Source organism: Agrilus planipennis, unplaced genomic scaffold, assembly GCF_000699045.2.
Source record: "Agrilus planipennis isolate EAB-ADULT unplaced genomic scaffold, Apla_2.0 scaffold7, whole genome shotgun sequence".
Taxonomy (NCBI): Eukaryota; Metazoa; Arthropoda; class Insecta; order Coleoptera; family Buprestidae; genus Agrilus; species Agrilus planipennis.
The window spans coordinates 624,119-643,557 of record NW_020439340.1 but is presented as its reverse complement, the minus strand read 5'-3'; the positions used below and the strand labels follow the sequence as shown (position 1 = coordinate 643,557).

General features: G+C 31.4%; 4 protein-coding genes across 5 annotated transcripts in view; 3 read left to right on the top strand and 1 right to left on the bottom strand.

Annotated features, from left to right (window-relative positions):
• Nucleotides 1-287: 287 nt before the first annotated feature.
• Nucleotides 288-3,924, bottom strand: LOC108734209 (probable E3 ubiquitin-protein ligase HERC3). Of its 2 annotated transcripts, none has more exons than XM_018465654.1 (3): nt 2,944-3,924; nt 974-1,305; nt 288-538 (listed from the first exon to the last, which is right to left on the bottom strand). In XM_018465654.1, the coding sequence occupies exons 1-3, from the start codon at nt 3,489-3,491 to the stop codon at nt 363-365; spliced, it is 1,056 nt and encodes a 351-aa protein (XP_018321156.1). In that variant the 5' UTR covers nt 3,492-3,924; the 3' UTR covers nt 288-362. The 2 variants fall into 2 exon arrangements, with proteins under 2 accessions (XP_018321156.1, XP_018321159.1); XM_018465657.1 differs by having other exon boundaries at nt 974-1,290.
• Nucleotides 3,543-5,171, top strand: LOC108734210 (ADP-ribosylation factor-like protein 3). The gene is made up of 3 exons (XM_018465658.2): nt 3,543-3,633; nt 3,831-4,091; nt 4,760-5,171. Exons 1-3 carry the CDS (start codon nt 3,631-3,633, stop codon nt 5,036-5,038), a joined length of 543 nt encoding a protein of 180 aa, XP_018321160.1. The 5' UTR covers nt 3,543-3,630; the 3' UTR covers nt 5,039-5,171.
• Nucleotides 5,172-8,145: 2,974 nt separating this feature from the next.
• On the top strand, nt 8,146-10,068 carry LOC108734211 (amine sulfotransferase). The gene is made up of 5 exons (XM_018465659.1): nt 8,146-8,335; nt 8,519-8,615; nt 8,679-8,859; nt 8,922-9,042; nt 9,098-10,068. The coding sequence occupies exons 1-5, from the start codon at nt 8,146-8,148 to the stop codon at nt 9,490-9,492; spliced, it is 984 nt and encodes a 327-aa protein (XP_018321161.1). The 3' UTR covers nt 9,493-10,068.
• A 6,262-nt stretch (nt 10,069-16,330) lies between these two features.
• The window catches only part of LOC108739978, a 7,521-nt gene continuing 4,412 nt past the window's right edge, over nt 16,331-19,439 (top strand). The window contains exons 1-3 of the mRNA XM_018474117.2: nt 16,331-16,699; nt 17,680-18,577; nt 18,653-18,842. Coding sequence (XP_018329619.1) covers nt 17,688-18,577; nt 18,653-18,842 — 1,080 coding nt within the window. The 5' untranslated portion in view covers nt 16,331-16,699; nt 17,680-17,687. The remainder of the gene's footprint in view (nt 16,700-17,679; nt 18,578-18,652; nt 18,843-19,439) is intronic.

Sequence of the window (19,439 nt, the reverse complement as noted above, 5' to 3'; positions counted from 1 at the left end):
AAAAGTGATTTCTTTTTATTGAAAGCTCGTTGATTTTTGTCAGTAGTGATTTTTTCATCTTGAGCTATCTCACGTCATACACATCAAACGTCAAGCTTTATAATTTATCGAAAATATGGCTAAAAGTATTTGTACGAATATCCTTAATATGTTTGATTCCTAATTCGCCTTTATATATGTATATTATGTAATAGTATATACCAACTAAATTTTAATAGAGATTAATTAAATATAGGATTTTACAGGGACCTTTTCCCATAGAATTTTTTCGGAAGTTTAAAAAAAAATAGCTGAAAAATACTATATTACCTATACATTATTATTACATAATATCTGTTCATAACAAATAATTGAAAAAGAACTTATTCTAAGAACAATAACACTGCAGTTGCCCAAGGACCACATTTCAACTGCATTTTGCTACTACGACGGTTTAAATCAATTATTTTTGTCATTTTATGAATGTTTTCAGTGGCCGGAGACGAAATTCCAAGTTGATTGTACTTATTCCATCCACAGCCATACAATTCATTGTTATCTTAAAAGAAAACAAACAAATAAGGAAAATGAAAAAAAAAATAGGCGCCAATTCTTTCAGATAGAATTCAATTTAATTCAGTTTTGTTTAGTTTGGGGATTCGTTACGTTGGAAAGAAAACACACAGTATATATTTATTATCAGTTCAAAAGTAGACAAACAGTACTAAAAACAATGTAACAACAATCATACAGGGTGTCAAAATTTAGACAAAAAGCGACACACAATATAGAAAACGTCAAAATATCTCATTTTCAAAATTCTGTTGGGAGAAAGAGCTAATTTTTAGCATTTAAATAATAAACAACTTACGCACTCTATGACCTGATAGACTAATAAAAGATTTCGATAATTTTTTTGAAGAAAATCAAGGAAAAATTCAAGAGAGAAGATTCGCCCTGCATTAACAGCCGGCAATTGTCTTTTCTAACTAACCTAACAATGCTATTGTGTGCCTGCTTCCACAGGCCATTTGTACCACGTTAGAATCGACTTGATTTCCGAAAAGCTCAACCGGATGTGGCGTGGCCATTACAGAGACCGCTTCCGTAGCCGCTGAATGGGAATCTTTTGAAGCTAAACCCAGTTGACCGTTGCTGTTCCAACCCCAAATATATAGGTCACCATCGGCACTAAGGGCGCAAGAATGCCATCCACCGGAAGCCACAGAAATTATTTTTATTCCTGCCAAAGCTTCCACCAATTTTGGTTCTGATTCGTCATTCAAATTACCATGACCTAACTGGCCTCGACTAGAACACCATATCCTTTTTTTATTAATAAATGCGATGCTCAATAATAATGATATTTATTAATCAAACAATTGTCTATTAAGATCTCTTGTTACTATTTTATCTTTTGTTATTAATGTCATTGATGGTAACGTTTTTAATTTTATTTTCAAAAATTTCAAGCTTTCAGTCAAGAATGATATGCATGATAGTTGTATATTTGTATGTATTATTAAAGCATATCTTTTTTCAATGAACCACAGAAAACAGAAATGGGTGAATAATCAAAAAACACCACANTCAGTATCTAATAGAAAAGGGTTCATTATATCATATTGTAAAGGGGCGTTCTCGAATTTATTTATCTGTTACCTTTTCTTAAAAACAAAATTTCCATTATTTCTAAAATATGAATAATCAGTTCCAGAAACTTATCGCAATAAACCGAATGGCAACAAAAGAAACAATGGCATACGGAGGATGTTTAACAATTGTTCAACTTTGGACCAATTCAGAAAATTAACAATGCTTACCATAAACAAATAATAAGTAAATTGAAATATGATCAGTACAACAAAATCATTTATTATTGCTTCGTTTATTTTTCCATCAATGTATCTTTTTCGTATCTACTATTATTACGTATTAACTACGCCCCTGATGAATAATCCTAATAAATAAACTTTTTTAAACGTAGTTCGAGGAACAATAGACCAGTAAATCGTTAGAAATCTCAAATTCCTAAACAATTTTACAATAGTAAATAAATTAATATGAATTACGAACTATTAATTGGTGATAAGGATTATTCTTAACGATGTCAAACATAACGTGGCCGAAAATAAAACCGAAAACTGTGTACTTATTCCTATTGCGATTTTCTGGACCGTTACACTAACCTCAGCCTTCAAGCAATCCGAGTTGTAGATCACGAATCCAATCCGTTACGCTGATTTTCGCTTATTATATTAACAAGAACAAACTATACATATAAACATGTTCCTGTGTACTTATGTAATCTAGTGAAGTTTTAAACAAACACAAAGATCTCTACCGGAGTAAAAAACGACTAAACTAATATGACCTTTGAACGTTTGAACCTGAACAATTTTATTCGTGTTGTGGACTCCTCTTTCCTCATTGATAACACATATAACAAGCGTTTTAATGTTTTCATTAAAATTCGAAATAAAAACGTAACGATTAACTTATTGATATCGATACACCTAGATAAGAAGGCAGCGTACCTATGTGTTTTTGTGTTAAATATTTTTTGAACTAAAAGAAATTTCGTGTGTACTATTTCCCTTAATCTGTAACAGTAAGTTCAGTCTGTCAGTGGATGAAAATGAAAAAAAATAAAATAAAAACACAGGTCGTTGACCGAAACCCGTTAGAAGCATGTGGAACCGCTGACAAGCTTAAAACTTTTATTTGGGCAGATACTTTTGAATTCCAGTGATGGCAATGCCATGCTTTGGTTGTTTACTGTTAATTGCTTCAGTATGACACCGTTTTCTTTTTAGCAGTTCTTAAGAAGAAGAGTTACTTGATAATATATGTTAATCAAGCTTATTATCAGTTAAAATATAAAAAAAAAACTGTGTTTTAATGGGTTATCTAATATGTATGGAGGTAGCTATCATATTCTTCTTTTTTTTATTTGATACCCACCTTCCTCTCCCAAAACTGTACACATTCCCCGTTGTATCCAAAAGAATACAATGTTCATTACCTACGCAAAAATCTTTTAAATTTGGAATTCTATGTTCTAAAAGGTTTGGAACGTTAAATATTTTTCCTTTAAAAGAACTGGCGACAGTGATGTGCGATCCACAACGGATCTTGCTGACCTTATCATCATCATCATCGGAAGATACTAAAGATGGCAACAGGCCTACTTTATCCGGATTTGCTATTTCCCATTTGAAAATTTCCCCCGATTTGGTTAGAAAAAGACACCATTTGTGGCAACAAGAGAATTGAACTGTATCTTTTTTTATTTCGGGAAAGTCGAGCGTTCGGGTCGTTTTTTCGTCGGTGCTACTAATGGCACCGTGGACTTCAAAACTGTCGCTGTTTGTTTTAATTAATAAATAGGAATAGGCGAGTTCAAGGTCTCCAACTTCCGCATATTCAAACTCTTTAATGGTTTTAACGACACATTCTGCTTCATGAATTATTTGTCCGTACATATTGAAGCCACTGTACAATACGCGCATTGTGCACCTATTGATTTTCTTGTTACTATGATATGGAACTTACTACTTTCAAATCTTTACAAACAAGACAGAACAAAAGGTTATTGCTTGTGTTTATGTGCCTCGAAAGATTTAACGCGACAATATTAATTTATAGAAAATGGTAAGTTTTGAAAATTGATAATTCTAGACAAGACCAAGCCGCTTAGAGAAATTGCACAAAAATCGTTGACCTCCTCGACGCTCATCTTGCCAATAACAACTGTCACAATTTCACTTCACTGTTTTTGTCAGTCACGAATATAAAAATGGGTTAATACCTAATGTTGCCAACCACTTGAAATGAAACTTTCGTTTTAGGGACTGTTGTCGATATTGAAAAGGCTTAGGTCTTCGCCTGATAAGGAGCTCAGGCTGCTGCTGCTAGGCCTAGATAACGCAGGAAAAACAACGATCCTGAAAATTCTGTCTTCTGAAGATATCAATCACGTGACGCCAACCGCTGGTTTTAATATAAAAAGTGTGACATCTGACGGTTTTAAACTTAACGTGTGGGACATTGGAGGACACAAAAAAATCCGACCTTACTGGAAAAATTACTTCGAAAACACCGACGTCTTAGTAAGAGTTTTTCCCGAACGAATTGCGATACTGTAAACCGCTTTGTCAAGCTTTATTATTGAAAAAGCTCAAAGTAAAGCTGTAATATCGAGCTGTTGGTTTATCTTAGCCTTTAGCAGATGGCGCATCAATGCCTAAATCCTATTAAAAGCAGTAATTAACGCTTCACATAATTACTCTTCACTAATCATAACTGAAAAGTGCTGCTTTTGTGACGATTCGCTTCAATGGCTTTTGCAGATGTTTTAAAACTTCTTAAGAAATACTAAGAAGTCTAAAAACTTTACAATTAACTTTGCCATTGTTATACCTCGTTGATAAGAACTACATTAAATTGAAACTAAACATAATCCGCGAAGAAATGTATTTTTACTTTTAAAAAAAAGATAGAATCACTATTAGGTGTGAATTTTACCATACATATCCTAGCTCTCTATCTTTCTTTGCCCCTCTTAACTCCTGTTTCTGCTTCTAATACGCCTCTAACTAACCCTCTACGTCTGAAAAGGTGTCCTACCACCCTAATTATTATTGCCTTCCATAGCGCCTTCTATTCTCCTATTGTTTCTATCTCTTCGCCATTAATTATATTATACCTATCTTTAGTGCTTTTTCCATCCTAGAAAAATCCTAAAAATCCTTTACTATTTTATTTCTCGAACTTTTAGATATACGTTGTCGACTCAGCGGATAAGAAAAGATTAGAAGAAACAGGTTTAGAATTGTACGAGCTTCTATCCGATGACAAACTCCACGACGTCCCGCTATTAGTTTATGCCAATAAGCAGGACCTCACAGATGCATTGACAGCGTCCGAATTGGCCGAAGCATTAGGGCTTCCTTCTATTAAGAACAGAGCTTGGCAAATCCAAGCATGCACTGCTAAGGAAGGCGTCGGGGTGAAAGAGGGAATGGAATGGGTTTGTAAAAATGCGAAAAGGAAATAGTAAATGTGCAAAGTTTTGTTGCTTCCACATATCGATAAATGTAATTGAAGGGACCGATACCTATAATATACGCCACTATAATAGGTTTAATAATGAATTAAATAGAGTTCTCAATGAAAAAAACTTCCTTATTGTTTATTTATTGTATAGTTTTTTTTTTAACTGTAAAAACCGCTTTTTAATAAATTTCTGTAATTATTTTTAATGAATTCATTTTTTGACCACCTAGCATTGACCTGCAACATCGTGAAGCTATTTCTAATTGTTTATAATAAATGTAATTATTGATAAACAAATAAAGAAATGAAGACTAGATCACTCCTGACAACCCCCTGTTCATGTTGGTAAAGTTTAACTGAAATCGGTTTTGTCTTCTCGAAGATTAGCCCGAAGCTTCGTCATTTATATTTTAATCGCAATTAAATAACCATACGGATTAATAAAAAGGTAGTTATTTCCATAATACACAAACAGGCACTTCAATCTTATGTGTATATATAGATAAATTGATCTAATAATGATTTGATTAGCATTTACAGCACGTTTAACGCTGAAAGTCTACGAAATTCAATGCTGGAACAAGCGAGTAACCCTTCCCAAAAAGTCGTTTTATGTATTAAAACTGAGAAAAAAACGAAAAATAGAGAAACAATAGGTAACATACCTTCGAATTAAGGCAATAATTTATGTATATGCATACTTGTATCTTATCATTAAAATTTTGAAGCGTAACAGGACATAAAATGGATTTGCGAAAANGTATCATTGTACATATAATGATTAATTAATTATTATTATTATTACATTACCTAATAAATAATAATAGAGCACTGGTTGAAAGTGTGCCTGCAAATTTTGTGTTTCTTATACGATATCATATCTGCAATAGTAATCTAAAACAATTGCCCACATTTGACCACATTAATGAAGAGCTACTCTATTACGTATTAGAAACGTTTTTATGTACTATTTGTGTTTGCAATTGACAGTTTTCATATGTAGACTACAACATTATTGTAATAAGCGTTTACGTAGATGGGTTATTGAGTTGAAACATGCATACATTACATTATTACAGAGATACAATACGTAGAAAGTAGCAGCCCACATGTTGTTTCATTTTTTTTTATCATTATTATCGTTATTCTTTCGACTCTACAACAATTTACCTACTAATAATAGTCTTGTCTGTCTATTAAACACTATTACTACAACGTTTTCTTCGTTTTTTATTTCTTTTTTTTTTTTAATTATTTTTCGCACTACAATTTACGTATGTATAGTATTTATCGTTATTGACACAGTACAACAGAAATAATAAAAATATATCCAATACTTTAGTGTTTGTGAGAGTACACAATAACTGGTGAAGGCACTTAACGATCTTAGTTTAAGCGTAGAACGTAAATAATTATAACATAGATTACTTATTCTTATCTAGATTAAAAAAAAGCTCTTCATACGTGTGGTAGCAGTGTCAAACAGAACATTTCAACGGGTTATATTGGCATATTAACACGTTTAATTTATCATCCTTTCCTTATCTAATGCGAGACGTACCTTTCTCTAACTTAACCCTTGAAAGACACCAAAATATTTCCCTTAAACCTTTGATAAATGATAGATTTTTAATTTGTGTGTGCTTTCTTCTAAAGGTAAATGTTGGACTATTGTTACGCAGTTCTTTAAGAATGTTTGGGAGGTATGTCAGAATGCTATGAGACAAATAAAAATTTGGAAGAACGTTCCTCATTCAATTCTAAAACTCCTGTAAAACTTACAAATCTATTCACTAAACCGTTCAAAAGTTATTGAAATTTTAAAAAATTGTAATTTTCTTAAGGATTTTTGGGAGGTATGTCAAAATGCTACGGGACAAATAAAAATTTGGAAGAACGTTCCTCATTCAATTCTAAAACTCCTGTAAAACTTACAAATCGATTCACTAAATCGTTAAAAAGTTATTGAANAAAAGGGTATTATGCCTATAAGACAGTTTGTCAGCGGGCCTAAGGGTGATTCCCAGGGTGCAAAACCCTCCAATATTAAATTATTATTCTCTAGGGAAAGTTGTTCTTGTCCCACAATAATTTTTTGTATCCGAACTCTTAACAGAGTACGATGTCTATTAAATAGTTTGTCAGCGGGTGTAAGGGTTATCCACCGGGTGCTATACCCCTCAACACTGAATTATTACTTTTCAGGGGAAGTTGTTTTTGTCCCATCATTATTTTTTTGTTTCTAAGCTCTAGAAGTTATTAAAATTATGATTAGAACCACGAAATAATTACAGGGTGCGAAACCCTTCGATAGTAAATTACTACTTTTCAGTTGAAGCCTTTCTTGTCCTGCAATAATTTTTTGTATCGTAGCTTTAATAGTATTTGAAAGTAGGATCATCCCTATGAGATAATTTGTCAGCGGATCCGAGGGTTATTTAGAGGGTGCTATAGTTTAATATTGGAAGGTTTCGCACATTTTTAATTTATTATCCTTTCACGTATTGGTTTTATTTGTTATTTAACTACGCAATTTTCTTTCCTTTTTTGTTAATGTAAACGCAAATGGTTACACAACTGAAAGCACAATTAAGTTATAACAATATCAACTGCGCGGCGGTCATGGCAGATAATGTCGTTTTTGTCTCTGAAATGTGTAATTTCAATGTTCTGTTTCATAATAATTTACAAATCACATTTGGGGCTTCAGGAAATGACACTTACATTTTTTTTTATTTTATTGTGTTAATTTATTGATTTATGAACATATCCAAAATTAATTTGCTTTAAAATATATGTTTCTACAATAAATATTAAGATAACAATAGAATATCTATATACGTACTGTAAATGTATTAACTTTTTGTACGAAGAATTTAAGCTGCCTAATACATACCACTCGTAAATCAGCGCTTTTATAAAAACAGTTTATCCAAGTTTAAGGTCCACATTTGGCCAAAAAAAGGCGAAACAAATTAGGAAACATACTTTTTACCATTTAATAAAATTACTTAGTTAAATTGTTACTTTACTAATCAAGGTTCTTAAATCGCTTATATAAACGGTAACAAGGGCAAATTTATTGGCCATTTGAATTTTAATTTTAAAATGTCTAAAACAGACTGCACGCAAATTTCTGACGACATTTTAGACAAAAAGTGGGTGAATACTTTTCGAAAAGGGTACGTCTCAGTTAAAGGTGTTACACTTCCTTTGAGATACAAGGATTTAGCGGAGGATATAGAAAACCTCGAAGTTTATGATGACGACGTTTGGGTTTGCAGTTTTCCAAAGACTGGTAAGCAATACTTGTACTTAATCGATTTTTATTTAACAGAAAAGTCACTTCTAAAGTATAACTTCCCTTGTTATCGGAAGAAGCAGCCCTCAATTTTTTATGTATGCTACTTTAAATGCGATTTTTGCTTTAATATTAACACTTTTACAAAATACTTCCAAATTAATAAAATTTGGCGTTCAGGTACCACATGGACTCAAGAAATCGTGTGGCTATTGTGCAACAATCTGGATTACGAAGGCGCTAAAGAGAACATAGGATCCAGATTCCCCTTTTTAGAGTAATCAATATTACAAACAGCAACTTATATAAATTTTGTCACTTTTGTTCTTTTATCTTTCAGTTTCTCGTTTTTATTTGACTACAGAGACAACATGATCAAAAATTCAGAATTCCAACCCCTAGATTTTCAAATTGACTCGTTAAAATATGTCGCAGAATTAAAGCGACCCCGTCTTATAAAGACTCATCTTCCGTACTTTCTTTTACCTAGACAAATACGAGAAGGGATAAAAAAGCCGAAGGTATTAAAATACGCGAACTTTCAAAAACAAGAATCAAATTGATATCAGTATTAAAATTTTAGATCATTTATGTATTCCGAAACCCAAAAGATACCTGCAATTCGTATTATCACCATAGTCTTCTTCTTGAAGGATTTACGGGAAGTTTAGAAGAATTCTGTAAACTATTTTTAGAAGGAAAAGGTAAAAAAGGCTACTGATATTCCATTTTCAATTAAATAGAATTATATTCTTTTAGTTCCTTTCGGACCATACTGGACCAATGTTATCTCATTTTGGGAGAACCGAAACAAATCAAACATTCTCATATTAAGATTTGAAGATCTTAAAAGAGATTTAAGAAAAGTTGTTGAAACGGTTTGTACTTTTCTTAAAAAAAGCATCCCAAACGAAGAACAAATGAAGAAGTTTCTCGAACATTTAAGCTTCGAAAAAATGAAAACCAACACTTCTCTAAACTACGAAGATGTAGTTGCATTTAATAAAAAGTTTGACTTAATACAATTCGAAGGGAGTTTTATGAGGGGTGGAAAAGTCGGAGGTTACAAGGAAGCTCTAAGTCAAGAGTTTTTAAATAAACTTGATTCACTAATTAAAAAGGCAACTGAAGGAACAGCAATTAGTTTTGACTGAAAAAATACTTCATTATATCTTGTTTTTTTTTTGAAAAACAAAGGGTTAACGTAAAACAGATCTTTTTATTTTCGAAAAAACAAAAGATTTACTCTTAAGAATGAAATGCTAAATGCACCAATGTAGTTTAAGTTGCCTATACGCTATAGACATTTAACATTATTATGTAGAAATTGTTTGAATCTTAATCATTCAAAAAATCGTTTATTTGGTTTTATGTTTTAAAATTACTAATGTTTAATGCTTTGTCTTTTGTATAAGTATATATTATAACCGGAACATTTAGAAAATCAGGCAATTGTTCTGTTTGTTATTGTAGCCGTAAATGCAATCGTTCAACCACGTGTATTGAAATTTCAAAATTTACATTTTATCTTCTTTTATAAACCACAATATTAATTTAAAATCAAACCTAATGCTGTGAAGCTACATAAAATTATCTTAAAAACCACTTGCAATCTAAACGACCTTTCATTCACCTTGTTTTTGTTTGTTGGACTTGTGGTGCAGCCTTTTCTTCGCATAACCTAATAAATATTAGGTATCGTTATCATTTTTACAATATCGCCGGGCATAAATAATAAACAGAAAGTATAAAAAATTATCATTAGTATCGAATCTTATACGCTTTTTTAATTGACAACGATACCCACTTAGTCTTAAGATTTTTATAACAAGTTAGTACCTATGTTACTATAAATTTGAATGTTTACCTTTTTCAGTCGACTTTCATATGTTGATTGGCACTTACACTCGCGCGTTAATCTTTAGTTAACTAATTACTCACAAGAAAGTTAATTGCTGTAATTTAATCATATTCTATAAATTAAGTAAAAGACGCACTCCCGACCACGATAACTTTTTCGGCTCATCTCCCTTGCGTATGAATTTATGAAACATCCCATTGCTAACTAAGGTGTCATTGGTTGCTAATATTAGAATGTTTGGCGGTAAATTGAATTAAAATTAGGTAAATTTACGAATATGTATGTTAAATTCTTGTAAACAGTAAAACAATAAACTGAGATTTAATTATTTTGGAGAATTATATGATGTGTACTGTTTATGTAATCCTACAGTAGTTGCTTTCTTATTTTATTTCGATTATGATTTTGAATTATGTAATGGATGCGTCAGTTCTTTTTTAATTAACTTATTTAAAGAAATTATAGCTTGCAAGAGGGGATTTTTGCTTAAAATGATCCACATTGATAAAATTTCACTTCATAAAATTATCATTTAATGTATAATTCCGAAAATATAAAGTTTAAAAACTTTTTCAACTGTTAAACCTCCTTTTTCTATTGGCATATTTATGTAACAAAATATAATCAAAAATTTAGCAATCTTAATGTAATATAATTAACATTAGATGAGTTAATGAGTTAGTTTATGAACAGACACTGTATTTGTAGGTACTATTTTATTTTGCTAGTCACAAACTACACTACATGCAAAATTGTGTGGCAGTGATTATGTATAGTCGATGAAAAAAATACTGGTAAAATTTATACCAAAATCAAATACGTTTGTAAAATTAGCTAATACCAGAAAATAGTTAAGAATGTGAGTTGTTCTAGTTTTAAGGAAATGCGAAGATTAACTCAGGGTAGGAAGGAGTGAAGGTTCATGTCCAACCAGTCTTAGGACTGACGACCTTATGATGATGACCAGAAAACACTGTTTAAAAAATATCTCACGTACCAAGGAAATTGCTAATTAACATTTTATCAAAACAAAAATGCGTGCAGATATTATAATTTTATTTATTTTTCATTATTGCTTTACATTTAATTTTTGTATACACTTTAATTTTTGATCGTTTTACAAAAATTAAGTTTCAAAAAGAAACAATTATTCATTAGGAATCACATTAAATATTAAATAGGAAGTATTGTTACAATAATTACAATATATGTGCATTATTTATTACACTGATGACATCACGACACTGTACCCTTCGTTACTCTGTAATTCGTACAGTGGCTAAAACAGTCACTAAAATACATAAAATTACGTAAACTATTTAAGTCAATAATAATTATTAATTAAAAATCCTATTTAACTGCAAACAGATACATTTACGTTTTTTTGTAACACATTTAACATTACTGTACAATAGACGCTCGATAGTGTGAACAGAAAAAACAAACTTATTAACATCATCAATTTGTTCATGTAAACGAAAATAGTATGTAATAAAGATTCATAATTACTAAAATAACCACACATACAAACATAAAACACTAATACATACATACTTCTTAAAAGACAACAACGGATGCGTTAGTTACCAAAGAAGTCAAAAATATTCATTTATTTTAGCGTCAGAGCCTTTGATAATGTCAACGTCACTCTCTTCTGTCCACTAGGTTTATAGCTCTACCTGATGAAACAGCCATTAATAAAGAACTATGCCCCATGTATCTATTTAAGTGAATACACGAATAAAACATCTCTTTCCAGTTAATACGACAAAGATGTACCAAATATATCTACAACCCAATGTCTAGGTTGTTCACAGCATCCAATAGTCTACCACAATTTATACTCAGTCCACAATAAGAGATATTTACTTTATGCGATGTTCACACTACCGAGAGTCTACTGTACTTGTGTATGGCATCTAACATTTTGTTATTAACCTACTGTACTAAGTAATTGAACGACTTGGCGTTAAAATTTAACATCAAAAAGATATAAGGTATGAAATATGACATATTTTGAAGCTACATCAATTTGATATTGCACAGCAGTGTTTAGTAATTTTACTTATAGGAACCTCAAACAAAAATCAAGACATGATCAATAAATAACACAATTAAAAAGACATTGCTAAAATTGGGAAAATACGAGTTCATTTTTTCGGCCACTAAAATAAGTTTAAATCGTAATTTATACAATTAATAAAATATTACTGGAGACAGTAATTATGAAAAGTGATTCTTAAATCATATTTTTTCATTGGTATCTTCGCTCTTCTTTTTTATTTGAACCTTGTAAATTATTAAAATTGATGCTATCTAATTCTAGAAGGCAGTAAGAAATTCATTGAGTAAAGCTTAGCTTAGGAAAAGGGTTTCTCCTTTTTTGTTATTTAAGATTGGTCAGTGGTTTCATCTGCGTTTTCTTTATCCTTAGAATTCTTGAAAAAAAAAAGGGGACACATGCCCAAGATACATCCCAGTGTTACTCCCAAAACTCTTCCAAGATTAGCCGAATGTCTAGAAGAAGGCATTTCCATTTGGATTGGCGAAAGTTTCGGAGGATTAACGCCTATTCTATTGGCTAATCTTTCCACATAGAAAGCTGAACCAATTCCCAGGATATCAGACAAAGTGTTTCCCAAAGCTGCTGCTGCCATTGTGGATAGGCATAATGTCGAACCCAAGTAAAAATCTATATAGTCACCCTAAGATACGGTTTTCGTTTTAATTAAATAAGACAGAAAAAAATACCAATAACTTACGAAAAACAACATAAAGAAATTGTCCAAAAATCCAAAACCTACGAAAGGTATTGAATTGGCAAAACCAACTGAAAATAACAGGTAATCAAATTTAATTCATTAATACANAAATAGGGAAATAGTAGGTAATATACTTTCAAATTAAGGCTATATTTTATGTACATGCATACTTATATCTTATCATTAAAATTTTGAAGCGTAACAGGACATAAAATGGATTTGCGAAAAAATGCGAAAAGAAAATAGTAAATGTGCAATGTTTACTTGCTTCCACATATCGATAATGTAATTGAAGGGACCGATACCTATAATATACACCACTATAATAATAGGTTTAATAAAGAATTACATAGAGTTCTAACAGAAAAAACTTCCTTATTGTTTATTTATTGCAATGTTTTTGAAATGTAAAAACCGCTTTTTAATAAATTTTTCTGTAATTATTTTTAATGAATTAATTTTTTTGGCCACCTAGCATTGTTCTGCAACATCGTGAAGCTATTTCTAATTGTTTATAATAAATGTAATTATTGATAAACAAATAAGGAAATGAAAACTAGATCACTCCTGACAACACCCTATTCATGTTTGTAAACTTTAACTGAAATCGGTTTTGTCTTCTCGAAGATTAGCCCGAAGTTTCGTCATTTATATTTTAATCGCAATTAAATAACCATACGGATTAATAAAAAGGCAGTTATTTCCATAATACACAAACAGGCACTTCAATCTTATTTATATATATAGATAAAAACATCTATAAATGAATTGATTAGCATTTGCAGCACGTTTAACGCTGAAAGTCTACGAAATTCAATGCTGGAACAAGCGAGTAACCCATCTCAAAACACCGTTTATGTAGTATATTAAAGGCGGGAAAAGTAGTAAAATGAAAACTATAATACACTTTAAAATTGTGAGAATAATTAGCATCTTATAATCATTAAAACTTTACACCAAATTACTTCTGATCAAGAAAAGAAAACCTAATCACAATTGTTTTTATTTTGACACAATAGGTTTCAACCAAAATAGTCCTAATTTCTAGCCCATTTTTGACACTCATAGAAGAAGACTTTAACGTAGTCTTAACAAAAAAGCGATTCTCTATGCCATCGCATTTTCATATTTAAGTAACTGCAATTTACTTTGTAACATTCGTGAAATAAATAAGTAAAAATTACCCTCCGACGTTTCGCTCACCTACCTAATAATATAAAAGTGAAAATACGTTTAACAGGAATTAAATAACTTAAACGTTATATATATTATTAGTTACAGACTCCTCTTTTCATTCAGTAATAAGTACCTAGCGAACGAATCGATTAATTTAAAGAGCCGACCTTCATCAAGACCAGTCAGCGAAAGCACTCGGCGTTCTTGCAAGAGAAAAAAAAAACAATAGTCAAAGGAATGGTAACACTTTGTGGTTACCATCACCGAAAAAAAGACTTAATAACGAGATTTATACACAAGGTTCGACATTGTTAGGTTCTTAAACATACCCAACAAGCAATTTAAGTTTAAATAGTACACAGTACCTACTTGTAATAACTTTTTAAACAATTTATTTAAAATGTTAAATTAAGATTTCAGGTTCATGTTTTTGTATCAAAATTTCGTAGTTCTTCTATAGTTGAAATGGCATTTCTGATTTGATTTTCATCAATCATAAGACAATTCCTGTGGATTTCGTTATGCCCCTTGCACTGTGGCCATAGTATAGACACAAAAATAAATTTTAATACATTAAACCCCACTTATTACAGGCGATTTGCCTTGCATACAAGGGCAACATCTACAGCAGCACAATTACTAAAACAAGAACAATTCAAGTTCCTGTTACACATGTATTCAATTACGTACAATCCGGATTTAAAACAACTAATGGTAAGTATCAGCATCAAAACTTTCCATCAATATAATAATTATAATTTTCTATTTTTGAAATGGAATAATTGCCGTGAAGCTATTTCTAATTGTTTATAATAAATGTAATTATTGATAAACAAATAAAGAAATGAAGACTAGATCACTCCTGACAACCCCCTGTTCATGTTGGTAAAGTTTAACTGAAATCGGTTTTGTCTTCTCGAAGATTAGCCCGAAGCTTCGTCATTTATATTTTAATCGCAATTAAATAACCATACGGATTAATAAAAAGGTAGTTATTTCCATAATACACAAACAGGCACTTCAATCTTATGTGTATATATAGATAAATTGATCTAATAATGATTTGATTAGCATTTACAGCACGTTTAACGCTGAAAGTCTACGAAATTCAATGCTGGAACAAGCGAGTAACCCTTCCCAAAAAGTCGTTTTATGTATTAAAACTGAGAAAAAAACGAAAAATAGAGAAACAATAGGTAACATACCTTCGAATTAAGGCAATAATTTATGTATATGCATACTTGTATCTTATCATTAAAATTTTGAAGCGTAACAGGACATAAAATGGATTTGCGAAAAGANCTGTTACAAATTAAGATATTCTCTTAAGTAAATCCTTTATTAGGTGCATGTAGTTATTTTTAATATAAGGATGTTACAAACTATCTGATAACAAAATGATTCCAATTTGTTTGTAATTTGCAAGGATTTATTAGTACAAAATTAATGTCTACCGTTTTTAGCCTGTAAAGTTACTGATTCGTTTAAAGTAAACGTAAATCGTACTATCGTCATTCAAGATCAGTAAGAAAATAATGTTCTAGTCTGTTATGCTAGAAAAAATAGTAGATACCTATGTAACAGTTATTCATATAAAAAACGGTTTTATGCAGAAGTTCAATGATCTTTAATGGTAATAAATGTAAAAAAAAAAAACAAAACATTCCAAAAGTTTAAATCCCCACACTAAACAAGCACAAAGGATTTACTTAGTATCATTAAAGACTAATTTCCAAAAACAAAGCAGTATTTTAAGAAAATATGAAGGAACTACGTTTCTATAGCACGCTAAGTCAGATTGATAAAAAGAGAAGAATATCATCATGTGTCAACCTGCTACAGGAAAATTATTTTGATGTATTTATTATTTAAATATAATTCTTCTATATTTGGAGCAGAAATTAGGGATTATTGAAAGGTACTTCGAAGAAGGGGAAGAAGCAAGGCTAAGTTTAATTTTTCCTATTTTAATTGGTCAAATAATGCTGTAATTATGAAATGTACTTGGAAACATTAAAATTCCACTTAGATGGGTACAAGTGGGCCAGGAATCATACGAAGAACACGATTCTTGAAGTTGTTTGTCGAAAACAAATACAAAAGCCACGTCCGCAGGCAATAAATGCCATTCAATGTCGTGTCTGAAATCTGGCACTGATAAGATTAGTTTTAAGAACGGGAGATAAACAGGTAGGTAGATGCAGGCAGGTACAGGTAGGTGTAGGTAGAGCATCTCTACCAGTACGATTCGTCCAAGTAACTCAGTTCCACAAACATATAAGGCCATGTAACTGAGTCAAGGTACTCAGTAACCAAGAAAACACCGTTGGATTCTCCATCGTCACGATCAAGTACCGTTGTTTATTCGGTTGACACGCTTATATGTTATTACAAATCATTATTTCACACGAAATTGTACAAGAAGCCGCTACCAGTATTGTGCGCGCAAGTGAAATGTGATAGAATTTCTCTCATGGTTTTTTTTGAAAATTTCACCCGAACGTTTAATTCAACAACAGGACTTTTTAACCGTACGATAAAATTCTACCTACAATAAAACATGTAAGTGTTATCTGATTAATCGTAAGTGCTGTCTTTGACAAAATACGTCATGCACCTTGATACTGTTATAATTACTAACTCATTAAGTCCTCATTTAATTGCAAACGGTAGCTGTTTATAATAAAGAAATGCTATCGTTGTATTACGGTGCAAGCGTATATCACTACAGATGACAAAATAAAGTTAGGTAAATGTTTTCTTTTGAGTTACAGGATTTGATGGTAAAAGTATTAAGGTATTTCAAAAACATTTTCCTTTTATTGTGAATTAAAACTACAGTCTTCAATGTCCAACGATATGTACATTGAGTACTTAAAAGTTAAAAAGCAAACTGCATCGCAGTCCTTTGTAAACTAAATATTTATTGCCAAAAGTAAGAGCAAGATTAAAAGGACAGTAAACTTAAAATGGCAAACTAATAAGGAAAAACAGATCAGAATCATTATCAGTTTAATTCCTATGAAATCACACTCGAATACTCAACAACTTTGCTTGATGTTGTATAACAATTTTCAATTATTATCAATATATATCTTGTAAAACTTTAGTTGCTAGTTTTTGTCTTTATCATTCTACAGATAATAATTACTTTGTATCATACAAACACTTCAATCTATACACAAAAAAAAAAACAATAAAAGATTACCGCATGTTAATAATTGTTGGAAACTAATTCAATAAATAACACACGTTTATCGTTAAATACTGTTATTCCATAAACTACGTACGAAGTAATTGAATTATTAAGTAGACAATTCTAATTACAAACTGCAAGAAAGTATGTAAATAACTGCTTGTACTACACACAGTGTATAAACGTTGACGCATTATTTCTTGGTACCCATACCATTATTAATCGGTCAATAACTGTTTTGTAATTTTTAACAAAATGTATCGTAGATTAATCGATATTTTGATATTTTTTCCTAAAATACTTTAAAAATGTTTATTAGAGTTTGACAACGTCCCTTTCCTTTCAGAATCATAAATGGCGCGTTTATTACACTTTCTAGTCATATTTACCATTTTATTTCAATCGTCGTCATCCGATGATGACGTGAAATCGAATAGCATAGAAGAAGGAAATTTAGAGACTTACGCTGAAGTAGCTTCAGACTTGTTACAAGATCCAAATGTTCAAAATCTGGGAAGTGTGGTAAACGATTTCATCCAATCGGAAGGTGGAAAGAACATTGGAGACGCCTTGCTGGGTTCGATCAATAAAGAAGCAGCAGCCCAACAAATTTTACAAGGATTGGGATCGATAATAAACCAGAAAGAAGGTCAAGGGGTCGATACATCATCGATCTTGGGAAACGTTATCGGAAATGCAATCAAGTCAAGCTTGGAATCTAAAGGCAAAGATGAAAACTCCGAAAAGAAATTGGGAATAAATTTAAATGCAGAACTATTAGGGACGTTAGCTCAAAGTTTTCTAAGTGGTGGATCGAAAAAGGAAAACAAGGGAATCGATATGCTGTCGATACTATCGATGCTAGGGAAATTTATGAATCAAGGCGGAGGAAAAGACGGAAGCAACAATATCCTCAACTTAATCACATCCGCTATGTCGCTCATGAATATTGAGGATCAAGGGGGAGAGAACGGTAATAAGAACTGGTTTATCCCAGCATTATTAGAAAAGGTTTATAATTTCATCACTACCTTCATAAACTCCGACACTGGTAAGAAACTGGCCAAAATGACTTTGGGCCCAAAAGTTGCCACTGCCTTTCTCGACAAAAATGGACAGTTCAGTACGGCTAGGACTATGGAACTATTACAAAATCATTCCTTTAGGCGACACTGGATTGAAACGATAACCAAAAGAATTGCTACCTTGGTAGCGTATTTTACTAATCCAGAAACTCAAACACGGTAAACCTTTATTTAGATAACACATAACATTGCATTATATATTTATATTGTTATTTTTTATCGCTATTGTTTCAGGTTTGTTAAAACGATTGAATTTGTCCTTAACAATTTTCTTAAAAATCAGCAATTCCCCAAAGCCGCGCTTTTTGATCCCGAAAGGCTTGAAGAAACGATAACAGCCATAATAAATTACGCATCCACTAAATATTTAAACCAAAAGATTAGTGCAAAACAGTACGTGAAACCAGCAGTACAATACGTCCGAGTAAGTGATCATAACTTGAACTTTATCTTGAATAAAATCAACCGCTGCAGTTTTTAATCGAAATAAATAAATAATGATATTATATTAATTACTAGCGACCCGCCCCAGCTTCGCACGGGTGCAATGCTGATACAAAATATACTACAGAATGTCTTTATATACAACATTCACAGCTTTTTTTGGTCATCAGATAATACAAACCGGGCCCTCGCCGGTAGCGCCGCAAATCTTTAATATCTTCCAAAATATTCATTTAAATTACATGTTGTGAAGGGTCGTATTAATCTATATTAAATGCACAATGTATTTAAAAGTACTTAATTGGATAATGATTAATGCTGTATTGCTTAAAATCATTTTGTAAATAAGCCATTATTTCTCATAAAAAGTAAAGGATAAAAAATGGTTATTGTGGGTTATCCCTAAGAGATAGACATATACAATCCCGGACTTTTTTGTAGACCTTTTTAATGTGTACAATACTGTAGTATATTATTTTGATCTATCTCGTAGGGTTCAGCCAGCGTTTGCAATGTAAGCGCAAAAAATGTGTTTATTTACGACATCACATTACAAACCTCTAAAATTATCAGTGTT

What these genes read in the sequence shown, in the direction of transcription:
- LOC108734210 (XM_018465658.2), top strand. An exon ending in TCGAAAACACCGACGTCTTA is followed by an intron (nt 4,092 to 4,759) that starts GTAAGAGTTTTT and finishes TCGAACTTTTAG; the next exon opens with ATATACGTTGTCGACTCAGC.
- LOC108734211 (XM_018465659.1), top strand. Translation starts at nt 8,146, where the DNA reads ATGTCTAAAACAGACTGCACGCAAATTTCTGACGACATTTTAGACAAA. An exon ending in TTGCAGTTTTCCAAAGACTG is followed by an intron (nt 8,336 to 8,518) that starts GTAAGCAATACT and finishes TTTGGCGTTCAG; the next exon opens with GTACCACATGGACTCAAGAA. An exon ending in ACTATTTTTAGAAGGAAAAG is followed by an intron (nt 9,043 to 9,097) that starts GTAAAAAAGGCT and finishes ATATTCTTTTAG; the next exon opens with TTCCTTTCGGACCATACTGG.
- LOC108734209 (XM_018465654.1), bottom strand. Translation starts at nt 3,491, where the DNA reads ATGCGCGTATTGTACAGTGGCTTCAATATGTACGGACAAATAATTCAT. An exon ending in TACAGTTTTGGGAGAGGAAG is followed by an intron (nt 1,306 to 2,943) that starts GTGGGTATCAAA and finishes TAATAAAAAAAG; the next exon opens with GATATGGTGTTCTAGTCGAG. An exon ending in GCACACAATAGCATTGTTAG is followed by an intron (nt 539 to 973) that starts GTTAGTTAGAAA and finishes TTTTCTTTTAAG; the next exon opens with ATAACAATGAATTGTATGGC.